The 15,759-nt window shown below is 37.1% G+C and overlaps 1 protein-coding gene across 1 annotated transcript in view; it reads left to right on the top strand.

Annotated features, from left to right (window-relative positions):
- Positions 1–15,072, top strand: part of LOC106962766 (arf-GAP with coiled-coil, ANK repeat and PH domain-containing protein 3-like) — a 78,578-nt gene extending 63,506 nt beyond the window's left edge. Inside the window, exons 10-25 of the mRNA XM_015057380.1 lie at positions 273–284; positions 3,743–3,855; positions 3,952–4,003; positions 4,333–4,433; positions 5,343–5,454; positions 5,684–5,892; positions 7,142–7,211; positions 7,284–7,378; positions 7,465–7,682; positions 8,525–8,614; positions 8,731–8,823; positions 8,895–9,109; positions 9,270–9,379; positions 10,055–10,165; positions 10,264–10,325; positions 14,299–15,072. Coding sequence (XP_014912866.1) covers positions 273–284; positions 3,743–3,855; positions 3,952–4,003; positions 4,333–4,433; positions 5,343–5,454; positions 5,684–5,892; positions 7,142–7,211; positions 7,284–7,378; positions 7,465–7,682; positions 8,525–8,614; positions 8,731–8,823; positions 8,895–9,109; positions 9,270–9,379; positions 10,055–10,165; positions 10,264–10,325; positions 14,299–14,405 — 1,770 coding nt within the window. The 3' untranslated portion in view covers positions 14,406–15,072. The remainder of the gene's footprint in view (positions 1–272; positions 285–3,742; positions 3,856–3,951; positions 4,004–4,332; positions 4,434–5,342; positions 5,455–5,683; positions 5,893–7,141; positions 7,212–7,283; positions 7,379–7,464; positions 7,683–8,524; positions 8,615–8,730; positions 8,824–8,894; positions 9,110–9,269; positions 9,380–10,054; positions 10,166–10,263; positions 10,326–14,298) is intronic.
- The last annotated feature ends 687 nt before the right edge of the window (positions 15,073–15,759 follow it).

Below are 15,759 nucleotides of genomic sequence, written 5' to 3'. Positions count from 1 at the left end.
GAGCTGTTAGGCACTTCACCAGCGCCCTTCACTCGTTATTGAGTAAAGACGCTCAATAACGTCTTCACTTTGAATGAAGACGTTATTGAGCGATGCTTTCTGCTGCTGAAGCGTGATTGAGGCTCGGTAATGAGGATAATAAGCAGTTTGCTGAACCCGAAAGATTATCCCATTATCCCAGTTTAAACCATTCTTCTGCTGCTGGACACTAATTCTCTGTTATCTTTTCTGTCTCCTCCATCTCCCTAATGGCACCATCTTCATCACCTCAGACTCTCATGCAGGTGAGTAGGCCTCCTTTTGTTTTCCTCTCTGGATTTTGCTGGGTTTTCACTGGAAACTTTGGTTTAGCTCATGCACACGTTTGTCTTAACTTGAAGTCTGCAGACATTTACTGCTTACTCTGTGCTTTATCAAGCTGTATTTGAACTTTAGAAGTTTGAGGGCAGGCCAAAGTGGGTCCTGAATAATTTACAAAGCACAATCAGAAACCAAACTTAGTTTGAGTGGCCTACATAGAGTCAGAAAGTTAGATCTGCCAATGCAAAGAGCAAATATAACCAAGGAGGAGCTCAAAATGAATTATTCTTATATGGATGTTCAATTAGTGACATTATATTCTGACAGAAATAGTTCTTAGAAGGACTTTTTTTCCTGTTTTTATACTTTCATCCCCTTAAACCATGCACAGTAAGACCTAAGTAAACCTACAAAGGAGAAAGAGCATTAAGAAATAAGGAAAGCAGAAAGTAAGATTATGCTCTAAAACAAAAGATTGTTACTGCTGCTGGGTAGGCACGCAGAGAAGCAAAAGGTCCCAAATGTCAGAACCATTTATTTTTAATCTGTGCTTTAATGGAGAAGTCATGTTGGAGAACGTCTTTGCTTCTGCTACCTGCTGCTCCTGTGCATCCTGGGTTTATTTTTACTGCCGGAAGCTGCATGTGGATGTTGGGATGAAATAACGACTGAATATTTTAGCTTTTATGTTGTGTACTTTGTTTTACTTATTTATTACCTAGGAAAATTTAGTTGTAGTACTGAGTACAAAACTGTCGCCGATGATGTAAAAGGGTGAAACGGAAATGTGGCAACTTTGAAAGTCTTCTAAATGATCTGATTTTTTATGTTTGTGTTTAATTGGCTTTAAAATGGGTTTGGTTTAAATTAAAATGGAGGAAATGGGGATGCTAGGTTTTAGCATCGTCCTTGACACGGTCGACGCAGGTTCGATTCCCGGCCTGGTGACATTTGTCGCATGTCTTCCCTCTCTCTCATTACCCATCTTCCTGTCTGAGTTCTTTCAAATAAAGGCCACTAGAGCCAACAAAACCTTGAAAAAAAAATCTTGGAAAAATTGTATTTTGGTGATCATTTAGCCTAATTTACTTGGAAAGCCAGTAGTTGTCACGTTTGGCTAAGTTTTGATAAATTCTTTGATTACCTTTAAATTACATGACAGATATATAAATTAAGTACATGAGCAAAAGCAGAGTATCCATTATCTCAACTCAGCACAGCTCCAAAAACAGTTGTGTGAAAGATGAGGGAAAATAATGAGCTGAAACTATTTCCAGTAGGATGTGGGAATCAATTAATTCCTAAATCTGAAGCTTAAAATCCAGGCAAATGTGTTCTGATGAAAGTTGTGCTTGTTCTTTAGGCACGTAAAGGAGATGCCAGTAATCCATTTACGTGTAAGGGCTCTCATATAATCTCATTTTCCAATTTAAGTATTAACCTATGCTTCATGATTTTGACTTACTTTTGCATAATAATTCGAAGAGTTTTTATGGGATCTGATATTGCATATTTTAGTTGAGGAACAGATATCACAGTGACACATGAAATCTGCAGTGATAATGAATCCCAGGGTGAACCTGCAGGTGATTCACACATGTTGCCAACTGGGCAGCATGAGGTGTTCCAGGCCGGCAGCATGGTCCGCAGGCTGGCAGGAGCAGCAGGTGGATGATGCATTGCAGCGCGTTTCACTGCATCGTTCCATGCTCCTGCTTGTTCCCGCCTGCTACTCAACAATTTTTTTACGTGTTTTGCTGTAACGTTCAGAAGTCTCCCGCTTGTTTAATAATTCACTCGTGCTCTTTTTGGTCTGTGTGACGTTGGGCCGTTAAAAATAGATGATCTTTGTTGTAGAAGTAGAGAGTTTTCAGAGCAGCACAGCAGTGCGTTTTCTGTTTCTGATGTCCTGCTCTTCATTTAAGACAGTGAAGGTAAGATAGTTGTTTTTTAACGTGATCTGTTGGAGTCTGAAGCAAGCAGAGTCTCTGTAGATGTTAAATCTAGCTTGCTGAGGTTGTTGTTTGGTAGTCTTGGCTGCCCTCCAGGGTGGATTCCTGCTGGGTCACCATGGGGTTGAACATCTAACCTTCAGCAAGGGAGGCACACTGAAACAGCTGCAACTAATGCAAACCAAACAGATCTGCTACTAGTTTCTGGGTCAAGAGCAGCTGAAGTGTTGCAGTGGAAATTAAAATGTTTGTGGTCATGGATATGGTGGCAGCTGTATGGTAATTAGCTGTAATCCCAAGGCTTAGGCTGCAGTGCGCAGGGGTCAGAACGTGAGTGTCGGAAATACTCTCCAGAGTTCGGTAGCTTAGAGGTCCTGCAGTTAGGAAGTGGGGAAAGACATGATCCTACTCTCAGACTTTGGCTCCACAGACTCTGGTTTGCAGTTGTGGAGGTTTTTGAAGATTTTTCCATGTTGCTGAAACATATCCAGTGTTTAAAAATGAAGATACTTTGTCGGTGGAATCGCAGCTTGGTAGGTTGACTTGTATTTCTAAACATTTTCATGTTTCTAGCAGACATTTGATAGTATTCTATGAATTATTTGCCTTTTTTCATCCATATTTATTTGATTCCCTGCTGTTAGTTCAGATTAAACTTTATTTTTTCACTAAAGTATTGTTTTTGATTTATTTTTCAACTTATGCACAAAAATATTTTGCTGAAAAGAAACTGGAGGTCGTGGGAAATAAAAACAAGAGGACTCTGAGACAGATAGACATAATACGGTGCTAAAGTTAAAGGTTTATACATCTTTAAGTTATCTTATTGCCACATCAAGTCATTAACATCAATGTTTTGTTTAGGATTTTATATATGACAGACCAACTCTAATTAGTGCATTAACGTGAACCAGAAAGTTTTCAAATTTATTGATAAGTACAGATCTGAAAAGTGTAATGTCTACTTCACTTTGGAGAAAAATAAAAAATAAACAAGTCACTTTCTCTCTGTAGATGTTCTTGTCAAAAGTCACAATTTGCATATAAAAAAATGGGAGTAAATGTTTTTCTACTGCATATCTACCTTTTATGACTTTACAACCATAATTTAGACTTCTGAAACATTTTAGGACTTTGCATATCCTTTATAGCATTTTGCTAAGTCTATAGCTCAGTGTTGTGGTGCCTGCGGAGGAAATGGACAATTTTTACGGCAATCTGGAATCAGATTGTCAGGATCAGGCTTACTCATCTGCTGAGTTATATTATGCCAACTGTATGAACAGAGAAAAAAAACGTCTTTCTTTTTACACATTATTACAAAGTTTAAAATGATTCAGTTTGTCTAATGTGTATAATGCTCAGCACACAGTGAAAGCTGCTGGTCTTCTAGAGGAATCCACCTGCAGCCTCTTTGCAGGGTTTTCTATACTTTGTTGAGCTTTTAACTTCCTCTAACATCCAGAATTAAAATCCTTTCTCTTCTGCAGGATTTTTCATATGACGACTCGAAGGTGGAGTTCAACGTGGATGCCCCTAGTGGCGTGGTGATGGAGGGCTACTTGTTCAAAAGGGCTAGTAATGCCTTCAAGACCTGGAACAGGTAACCGCCATGGCGAATCATTTATTCAGCAAGTCAAATATTTACAATCATTCAAATGGCTTAATTTATTGCTTTCCCTCTCCGTTTCTGTTGCAGACGGTGGTTCTCCATACAGAACAATCAGCTAGTCTATCAGAAGAAGTTGAAGGCAAGTCCATTTATCTTTAAACCATCAGCTTAAGATAAAAGCAGTAATATATTTTGATGTTGCAGAGTGATCTTTTCTGAAATCTCTGTGTTTGATGTCGAGGAGATATTTCTGCAGAAAGATTTGAGATGCTAGCAGATATCTGTTGACACTTTGCTGGTGGGGATTTGTGGATCCCAGTAGAGCTGTTTGTTCTCTCTTAGAACTCATTTTAATAGATGGAGAATTTGTAGAGATTTCCTTTTGCAGGAAGCATATCAGGGAAGCTGTTCTCCCCTCCTGTTACTGTCTCATGTTGAGAAATATAACGAGACATTCTATGTGAACAGGATGTTCTGACGGTGGTAGTGGAAGACCTCCGATTGTGTTCTGTTAAACCACATGAAGATATCGAGAGGAGGTTCTGCTTCGAGGTCGTCTCCCCGTTCAAGTAAGAAATACTTACTTGTTTTTTTATGCTTAGATTTGTTTTGGGAAAGGACCATCATGAAAAACAATTCCCTAGATTATGGTTCATTGTGACATTTCTGCAAACATATATTTTTGATTCTCTTTTCTTGTTTATTTCTGGGGAAATCCTTATAATAAAAAGAAATTAAGGCCTTCAAATGTCTTAAATTCATTATAAGATGCAAGTTGGCCTTAAATTTATTAAGAACAGGTCTTAAATTTTGTCATGACAGTACTATTTAATTAAGTTATTTTCTCGTGAGACTTTTTGAATCGCACCCAAACATTGTCATTGTATTCTGTGATTAGATGCGGTTGAAGCTCCTAGCAACTAGCTGTTAGCATATTCTTGCTAGCTAGCTTTCTTGGCCTGTAATGCAGCAAGTTTCCCCAACCATCCCATTTGGTCAAGGTTTTAAATTTGACTTGTTGAAACCTGCTAATACGTTCTCTTAACCGTCTGAGAGAACATCTAACAACCGAACCAACAATGAAATCATCCAGCAAAATCAAACAGATCAACCATCTAAGAATCCAACCACCTAACAGATTAACTCATGAACTGCTATCTATCCAATATATCTAACTAAATAAACATCCAAAAGACCAACCAATCACATATTGCTACTACTATCCACTCAACCAACCATATAGCACCCAACAAACAGAAAAGCCAATCTGTCATCTACCCATCTAACAATCCAACCAGCCAACAAATAGTCCAACTAGTCCTCAGACCAAACTCCCATCAAACCATCCATCCGCCTCGCTATCTACCTATTGAAATCATCATATCAATAATCTAATACTCTTATAACCCAACCAACCATCAAATTTCAACACACCAACCAATACACATTCAAAACAGACCAATCAATCTGTGTTACAGGAGCTGCATGCTTCAGGCTGAGTCTGAGAAGCTAAGACAGGCTTGGATTCAGGCGGTTCAAGCCAGCATTGCTTCAGCGTACAGAGAGAGCCCAGACACTTTCTACATAGAGGTGAGTCATCACTTGGTCATGAATAACTTGAGGGCAACGTTTACAGGTTGTTTATGAGATTTCACCACATTTGGGTTTCGGGGCTGTTAAACACACGACTCTAATTATTGTAAGTGGACACAGTTTTACTCAGGTTTTCCTTTTCGTTCTGTTTTAAATGTAACGATTTTCAGGACACTTTTGAGGTGCATACTTTGCCGTCCTGATGGATTTTTGTATCTAATTTCAGCATCTGGACAGAACTGCCTCTCCGTCCACCAGCAGCATCGATTCAGCCAGCGAGCCGCGGGAGCGCAGCGCCCGGGGTGAGACCATCCTGCAGCGCATCCAGGGGATGCCGGGGAACGAGCAGTGCTGTGACTGCGGTCAGGCCGACCCGCGCTGGGCCTCCATCAACCTGGGCGTCCTGCTGTGCATCGAGTGCTCCGGCATCCACAGGTGGGAAACAGAGGAACATGCAAGCAATAGCTAACCCAAACTGTCTTGTTAGAACAAAAACAAAAAACAGTCTGAGGTTGACTAATGTTGAAAATATTCACTTAGTCATAGACCTGCTGAAGGAAGTTTTCCACAGTGTTTTTCTGGAAAATAAAGGAATTGATTTTAGGGAGTTTTATTAGATTTGGACGATTTGGAAGTTTGAAAGAAGAAAGTTAGAGAATGGGGAAAAAGACATTAGCTTGAAGCATCCATCCGTCCGTCTGTCCATCCATCCAACTGTTCATATATCCATCCATCCGTCCATCTGTCCATCCAACTGTTCATATATCCATCCATCTGTCCGTCTGTCCATCCATATCCACTGCATGAAAATCTGTCATAAATTCATAGTCAATGTTGGATTTATACTTCGAAAGTATGAGAACTTATGAAAAATATAAATTCAAATAAAAATTTGTAGGAATCCTATCCTAAAGAAAGTATAAATATAATTTCAAAGTGATTACCTTCAATACTTGGAAGGTAAATAAAAAATGGCACATCCTAAAAATAAAAAAGACAAAAAAATAATCCTCACAAAATTTGAAATGCAGCTGTTTTTGTTCACCAGACTAGAAAAATGTTCAAAACTGTTTGTGTCCAATTGTAGGAAATTAGGAACTTAGTTAAGGTTCAGGAAACATAATAAAAGCCATACAAGTATTTAGAAAAGCCAAGGTTATTATATCATCGAATTACCCTGAAAGCACGTCCTCATGTGCTGATTTTAACAGAGTAGCATGGCTGCAAAAAGCTAATTTATTCTCCCTCAATCAGCTTTTTTTTTTTTTTTTTTACAAAGAGAAGAGGCCTTTTATTACATTAATTCAGTGTCAGAATGAAAAAAACAGAAACAATCTGCAGGATTTGCATGTTTTTCTTTGAAGTAAACCCAGTTTCTTTTTACTCCCACCTGTTGAATATGCATGCTCCCTCTCCAGGCTCATCCTCTCACAGTCTGGATCAGACGTGCTCTTTTGTCACACTACAGTTTTCTTTCTAGCATACCACTGTTGCCCGGATACTAGACAGTAATTTGCATCACATTAGGCGTCTGGAATAGCAGAATATATGTGACTGATCTGTTTACCTTCCTTCCTCCACATCAGCATAAAAGAGGAATAACGGCTGCATTTCTTTCCTTGAATCAACGACCATCTCCTGCTTCAACTTAGCATATTATGACGTTGAAATGTTTTTATTCCAGGAGTCTTGGGGTCCACTGTTCAAAAGTGCGTTCCTTGACGCTTGACTCATGGGAACCAGAGCTATTAAAGGTAATACTTTGAATACTTTGACATTTTGTGTTCTTACAGATCATCAATAATATTTAATTTATTTCCTTGCAGCTCATGTGTGAGCTTGGAAACAGCGTCATCAACCACATATACGAAGGTTCATACCAAGAACAGGATCTGAAGAAACCGTTACCATCCAGCTCAAGGTAAAGATGTGTAAAAGTGCAGCAAGCTTATATTTGAAATATTATCTCTGAGGCAGTAAAATTAACTGTAACCTGTTTTGGTGCAGGCAGGAAAAAGAGGCATGGATTAGAGCGAAGTATGTGGAGAAGAAATTCCTGAAGAAGCTGGGCTCCACTGAGGTCCTCGTCAACGGGGAGAGGAAGTCGGAGAGGCACTGGAGTGTGAAGAAATGCCGGAGACACAACAGCGCCACCACTGTTCCCAAAACACAGAGGAGATACAGACAAGAGCCTGGCAGCACCTCCCCTTCTGCTCTCTCAATTGGCAAGTCCAATAATCCAGTTGTTTTTATTTTTAATCATTACAGAATTTAGAAACATTGACGCAGTCTCTATAAAAAGAAAGTACACCCTTCATCAGCTCCGGAGTCTTATTGTAAGAACATAGTAACAATTATGTGGATTTTTACAAGTTCTAAAAAAACATAAAAAATATACTTGAAAGTAGGGCTGAAACAATTAATCAGATTAATTGTGAACTCCTCGAGCATCATAGTTTTGGCTTCAACTGGTTCAAATTCTGTAAAAGAAAAAAATCTCCTATTAAACACTATTTCTATCCAACTATTAGTCAAATAGTTCTCTGTACTGATGTTAAGTTGAGCAAAGAGGGCCGAGCTTTTAACAAGTTGATGTTGAGAAAACGTTGAACATTTTCTGAGTTTCAAAACTCAGACAAGTTAAAACTCAGAAAATTTCTAAAAGTTTGTTTTCTAGCAAATTTTAGACTTTTCAAACTCAGAAAGTTTTTTCAAAAAATTTTTTGAGATTAATTTCAGAGCTTTTAAATTTTTTGACAGAAACGTACTGCATTGTGCTCATCCCTTGGATTGAGAGTCAGATATTTTTATTTCTAATAATTTCACAATATTGTCTGTCATCATTACTATTATTGTTGGTATTGTTCATTTTTATGCACTTTAAGGCTGATTACAGTATGAACCTTTATACCTGATGCTGCTGAATTTCCACCATTGTGAAGAAATCAAAGCTGTTTGTATTCTAAAAGAGGGTGTCCTTTGTTTTTACTGTATTGTAGAGAATGGACCACATAATCATTGGGATGTATAACATTTAACTTGTGTTGTTCTTTTGTCTCTATCACAGCAGCGGCCAAGTTCAGACGGGAATCTTTGTTTTGTCCTGATGAGCTGGATTCTCTCTTCTCTTACTTTGATAATGGATCTGGTCCTCGAAGTGAGTTTGTTGCTTTTTATACTCCAACATTCAATCATAGACCCATCTGGGAACATTGTGAGAATAACCAGAAATCCTGAGCAAGCGGATGCATTAAATTAACTTTGCTTCTGCAGGTTTGAGCAGCGACAGCGGCTTGGGAGGCAGCACAGACGGAAGTACAGACATCCTGGTATTTGGCTCGGTGGTGGACAGCGTCACAGAGGAGGGTAGGTCTAGTTTGAGAAGGTTGAGGTAACAGCTACAGGGTTTGGTGAGCAGCTCCATTTATGATCTGCAGAGTGCGAAGTGTCTGAAGAGTCGAGCGGTGAGACTGAGGCCGAGACTTCAGACCCAGAGGACACGAGGGAGATGGATCCTGGAATGCTGCTCTATAAGGCCTCTAAGGCTCGCAACCTGCCCGTCATGGCGGAAGCTCTAGCCCATGGCGCCGACGTTAATTTGGCTAACGACGAGGACGAAGGAAAGACGCCTCTTATACAAGCTGTTACTGGGGTGAGTTAATCCAGACAAACTGTTCAAACTGTTCCTCTAATGTTCAACTCTTAATGGTGGTAATTATTTTTAAAATGTGACTGAAATGATCCCTAACTGTAAATATTTTCTGCTCTACCGTCTTTAGCAGTAAATTGCTTATCTTCTAACTTTGTTTTAGGGTTCTCTGGTTGCCTGCGAGTTCCTGCTGCAGAACGCTGCTGATGTCAACCAAAGAGATGGAAGAGGGAGGGGGCCCTTGTATCACGCTACGTATCTGGGACACACAGGGTGAGTCAAAGTAAACCATTTCCCATCTCTGCTCTAAAATGTGTGTGGACAAGTTTATAACTAGTCTTAACAAAGTTTATACAAGATTTAAATAATGTGCTGCATGTGACTCCTCAGCATTTTTAATATCAAAACAGCTTTAAGAGATGTTGTTTATATAGATGGTAACATAAAGTATAATTAATTGAATATAGAGGTGATGTTTTGATCATTTTGATTTAGTTACGAGTTCTGAATACTCCACTTTGCACCAAAAAGCGACTTGATTGATAAACTGGAAAAGTAGGAGGGGTTCTGACGAGGTCCTCTCAACTGTTTATTGGGAGACTGTTGGGCTATTTTGTATAAATTACTAATAAGCTTCTAAATGAAGAAAAATCACATATGTGGTTCCTCTAGGCTCCCTTCTCAGGATACTTTAAGTTGCTATCTGGATGTTCTACATAGCTTCGATTTGAGAGTTTTTACTTAATCTCTTACAACCACTGTTCGCTCATTTAATGTTTGCTCTTGTCTGTGTAAGGTGCTTTGAATCACCTTGTGTATGAGCGGTGCTATACAAATAAGCTTAATTTTCCTTACAAAAATTTGAAGTTTCACAAAAACTAAATATTTAGTCTTTTTCGCTCGTTTATTGTTTGCTGTTTTTGACTCCCGTTTTTTGTGTATTTCCAGGCAGGTTTGTTTGTTCCTCAAAAGAGGAGCTGCACAGAACGATGGAGATGAAGACGGCCAGGACCCTTTGAGCATAGCCGTGCAGCAAGCTAATGCAGATATAGTCACGCTGTGTGTTATTGGACTAAAACACTTCAGATCCAGTTTTGGTGTAAAATTCGGAGTCGGCTCATCCTTTTTTTTTTTTTTTTTTTTGCTTTGTTTTTCAGGCTGCGACTGGCCAGGATGAACGATGAAATGCGGGAGTCAGAGGGGCCCTTTGGACAGCCAGGTCAATACCCGATCAGCAGCCCCACCGAGCAGCAGTATAAGAAGTGCATTCAGGAGTTTATCTGCATCCATATAGCAGACTGCTAATCAGGTTCAGTCAGGGTCATTTGGCATTTAAGGTTTTCTTTACTCACCTGAACATCCTTGCCCTGCTGTGTTTGAGGGATTTTTATACCTTAAACCGTTCCACGGTCATTTCCTCTCTCTCATTTCAGCTGGAACTCAGTGTTGATCTCCAACATTGAAGTCAATCTTGACCAACTAAGTGAAAAAATAAAAATCTCAACGCAGATGATTTTTGAGCACAAATAGATTCTGTTCAAGTTCTCAGATTTAAATCCTTAAGTTGCCGCAGAAATTCACTAATGCTTTCAACCAGTCAACAAATGTCAGGTTCATTCAACCAATCTCAGGCTGAATGAACTTCCCTGAAGCTGTGAGTTCATGTGAAGATCTTAGTTTTTCCTTTAAGCTGTCTTTCAGTAAAGCTGTGTCATCCCTGCAGTGAGAAAACCTGTAAAACCTGATCCTAACTGTGACCAAATGATTCTCAGAGTCGTTTCTACGTATCGATCAGCAAACTGATCAAGTGAAACTTTTATGACGCACTTTTGTGAGAAGCGGGGATTTCATTTTCTCTAATTTTATTCTTGTTAAAAACGTTCTGAGCAATGGTGCAATAACTTTTTTAGTACTTTTTGTATTGTTAAATAATATGTCAGGGGAAGTATTTTCTTTTTTTTTAAACAGGGTAGATTTTGTTAGATGAGCACTTAGACAGAATTATGTTTTCATTAGAAAATCTTTATAGTTTAATTTATTCACTTGTTGGTGGATTTATTTTGCTTATTAAGCTGCACTGGAAGATGGGATTTTTAAAACAATAAATCAGAGAAAATCCATTGTACAAAGAATTAGTCTGTAAAATGTTTCTTTAGATGCTTTATTACAACTATACAAGTTAAGTTGTTTTTATTTCCAATGCACGAGAAGAAGTTGACTCATTGCTTCTCAGTTAATACATTTAATATTGCTAAATAATGTTGGTATTTACATTATTTTTGCAAAAATATAGTGGAGCATGTTTTAAATATTTGTTCCATGTAGGATTCTTTTTCCTGCTATTACTGCCTGGATAGTAAGTTATTTGGGTTTAGTTTTGACCAAAGAAAAAGAAAAGCCAGCAGTTTTTCAACACCTTTTCCTTATTTCTAGTAAGACATGAATGTGTTTTTTTTTTAACTGTACAGAAATTGGATGGGGGCTACAATTTGAAGTTATGCTACATTTATTGATTTCATGTTTCATGACACATTGGGACAATCATAACTGAGGTGCAAAATTTGCACATATAGAAACTGAAATGCATGTTTTGCTATTATAAAATGATAATGATTAAATTATATAAAATGATCATATAATGTTTGCCATTTTGTTCACCAGTTGGAATTTTGCTAACAGTTAGCTAAGTTTCTAGTTTTCCAGTTACATGTTCTTACCATTGGAGAAATTAAAAATATTAGCAGTTCATAGTTTGAAATATTTGGCCAATCATCTCAAAAATATTTATGATCTTTATTGTGGCCATCTAATCGATAAACCAAAAGAAAAGAGGTTTGCACTGCAGAATTTACCATAGTGCTGTTGCTTTTGAATGCTCCAGCTCTAATTTAGCCAAAAACATTAATTTCAAAGATTTCATAGCTAAAGGAAATTAATAAATAATTACACTAACATTAACTGATTTTTAATTTTCCAATTATAGTTTTTATAAAGTGAACTGCTACAGCAGCAAAGCTGTTAACCGATCTTAAAGGTAGTTAGCATAATCAGGCTAATGCTAATATGTTTATGTTACATACAAAGCTCACAGTTCTGCTGATTTTCACTTTTTAGTTCTAAAGACAATGTAATTTTTCCAGTGAGCTTCACCTTTTTTTTTAGTTCACATTAGAAAAATGCCATTTTCTTATCAAAAGAGTCAACCTAGATCTGCAAAGCTTCCATTGCTAGTCTTTCATTCCTGGTTTGCATAGTTTGCTCGCTGCCAAAAGTAAAGTTCAAAACTGTGAAAAATTGAGGAAAGATCTACTTTTTATTCGATGGAGATTTCTTATTACTTTCTGTTCAAGTTGGAGAATATATATTTTCCTAAACCACATCCATATTTTTTGCACAGTCCCTAGTTTGTATTTACCACCACTAAATATTTTTGCAGGCGTTTGTGGTGACGAGAAGAGCAGCTCACTCATTTTCTCTTCTTTCTTGCTATTGATAGACCAGATGCACTTTTTCATGCAGCCTTTTTCTAATTTGTTGGCAGTAACTCACAACAAAATTCATAGTTTTCAAGTGAAAAATGTTGTGACTAACAGTCATTTCCATTAAGCCAATGAACGATTATGTGTTGTATACATTGTGGTGTGTGTACAGTGACTGTAGTGAATACTAAATCCTATTAACACATCCTTCTTTGGGCATCTCTTTTTCTAACTTCCTTACATTTTTCTTTACTTTTTACTTTTTGTCTGTTATCTGTAAAACTTATTTGAATAGTTCAAGAAATGTTTCTCTAAATATTCTGTACTTGTGCTTATTAACACTATATATGTATTCCTTCTGTTTCTTTTGAAATGATACTGGAAATAAAGAATATGTGTCTGAACACTAACCCTTTGTGTTGTGGCTAACCTTATTACTATTTCTTTGCTAAAAGTTGAAGAACTATCTTCAAGTGCATGACATAGTTACTATGCACAATTAACATAAAACCTATCTGTCAAAGCCTCCACGAGAAAGTCATGGAGCCTTGATGAAGTACTAATTTTCCTTGTAGCCACATGTTGTCATGTTAATTAAAACTACAAACATGTCTTTTATTGTGGTTTTATGTGACAGATCATCATGAAGCATCAGCCTCCCTGTCTCTGCAGGAAAAATCAGACCCACGATATGATGCCTTAACACAATGATTAGTGGCACTGGATTTTATTTAGAAGCGTCAGATCAAAGAACAATTGTATGCCACACTTTTCAGATTTAATTCGTAATAAGTTGAAAACCATGTCACATCTTCCTTCCATTTTACAAAAGTGCTCTGCTCTTTTTCTCAATCACAAGAAAATTCTAATAAAATAGTTTGAAGTTTGTGAATGTCTTGTAAGAAAATATGAAAAAGTTCCAAGGTAGAAGAATACTGATGCTGTGTCATTTCACCTTAATTCAAGTTATTTATATTGCACCATTTTACAACAAGTGTTTCAAAACCAGCATACTTAGTTTCAGCAATCCAAACATACCATAATATAAGCAAACATCATATGAACTTTTTATTACAAGCTTGTAACTTTTAATTTACTTTCTGCAATCCAAACTGGAACCTAAAACAATAACTTAGTATGGAAAAAAAAAACTTAATTATACAACTTTGATCAGTTTTGAATAAAGTTAAATCAAACACCAGATAATTTTTTTGATGATTTTTTTTTTTGTAGTTTAAAATAAAAGTTGGACTAATAATAAGAGAGAAATGGGTGGAAGAGTGAAGCTTTGAGTAGCTGAGTTGAAGCATTCAAAATGAGGGAAAATGTAAAAGAAATGGATAATGTGTGTTAAAAATAGGGAGCGGTAAATAAGTAGTAATAATAAAATTGCAGATGCATTCCTTCTGAGCACCAACCTTGAAACTTGATAAAAGTTTCAAGTTTTTTTCCATTTCACATTTCAACTCCTGGAAGCTTTTCCAGACACAGACATGGCCGCTTTTGTTGCATGTGTATATATATTCAATGGTTACCGTAGCAACGAGAGGCATGAATGCCCAGTATTTGGGAAACTGAATGAGGGGAAGCTTCAGGGTGCCTCAAAGCCTTCTTTTCTGTGTTTTCTCTTCTTTTTTCTCCTTAAAAATGAAAGATCCTGGTCTCATGCAATGATTTTTCATTGATGTTTCTTTGTTGTTTGTATCCTACTAGGAGACACAACATACATTGACATCTTCAGGGAGTTTTCCCATATGGCCTCCCACAACCCGGAGAAACTGAAGCGTAGGAGTTTGCACTTCCGACACTCCTTCAGGTAGTCCCCTGAATATCTGGAGAGGAAGGCTGCCTCCCCTTCATACTTGAGATTCAAATACAAGTGACCTGGAGGAAGAATCTGAAGCTCTTCATCTTTCATCAGAGTGTGCCACTTCCTGTCCCGCCTTAAAAATGTGCTTATGAGGTAGATAGATTATGTCTCAGATAAGACTTTATTTTGGTAGGACAATGTTTGTTTGTTTGTTTTTTTGAGGATTTGCTGGTCTTCTCCTCTTCAATATGACTATAAAAACATTATTCCTTCAAAAGGTTTGATAATTACTTGTTTCGCCTGTAGTGGTATATATTTACCAAGTTTTTCTGTCTGGATCATTGAATCTCACTATTACCTTATTTTTCTACATGCATGCATTACATTTCATACTTAAACTTTCAAATACAGCTAGGAAGTGTTACATTAGCCATCATCATCGTCATCATATTCTTGCAGTGTTATTTTAATGTGCCGTCTATCTGATGAGAAATGTCTTCTATTTTGCATCGACTATGCTGGTCTAGTCCTTGTGAAATTTTTGTTTGAATGTAACTTGCTTCACCACTATGAGATGAGGTCTTTTTTCCCCTGTAAGCATGCTGGAGAAGCAAAATAAAATGTTAATATATCTTGAATGAGAGACGAGTGCAAATTAAAGTTCTCCGTTTTACCTCCTTTTGCGTTTTCTTATTTGGTGAAGAGCAGTGCCCCTTAGTGGTCATATTGGCCATTACTATAACATAGATTCAACAGATTTTGGAAGTATTGTTTTCAAGAACATTTTACAGATGTCATAGAACAATAACTATCGCAGAACCTTTTGTGTGTCTGTTACCTCAATGTCAAGATGGAAAGACATTAATAATGAACTTCAAGAACAAATTGTTGGTGTCAGATGTTTTAAACTTGATTATTTCTAGTAAATCCGAAGTCTATTATTCCATAATGTGAAATGGGCGGGTCAAAAATGTAGAAGGTTATATTTTGTAACTCGTTTCAGAAAGTGAATCTGATGTTATTTAGTTTATTTTGATGATTATGGGTTACACATTATGAAAAGAAACCCAAAAATCAGTACGCATGTACTCCCCTTCGTTCTCTTTCTCTTATTTCCTGCTCCTTTATTGCATAATAGATCCCATAAACAAAATCTCAAAATAAATAAATAAAACAAAACAAACTTGATTACATTTGTTTAATCAATTGGACAATTCAAATAAGTTAAAAATTAATCAATTCTGTAATAATTTCTTAAATTTAAATTAATTAATAAATTGTTTAATAAATTGGAAGAAAAGAGTGCCAAGCGTTTTCATTACATTCCTAAAAAGTCTTTCAAGAGGTAGAATTTGGTTTGATCA

This window comes from Poecilia latipinna, unplaced genomic scaffold (genome assembly GCF_001443285.1).
Source record: "Poecilia latipinna isolate Pla-1442-1.1 unplaced genomic scaffold, P_latipinna-1.0 Scaffold1457, whole genome shotgun sequence".
In the NCBI taxonomy this organism is placed as follows: Eukaryota; Metazoa; Chordata; class Actinopteri; order Cyprinodontiformes; family Poeciliidae; genus Poecilia; species Poecilia latipinna.
This window is presented reverse-complemented; position numbering and strand designations above follow the sequence as displayed.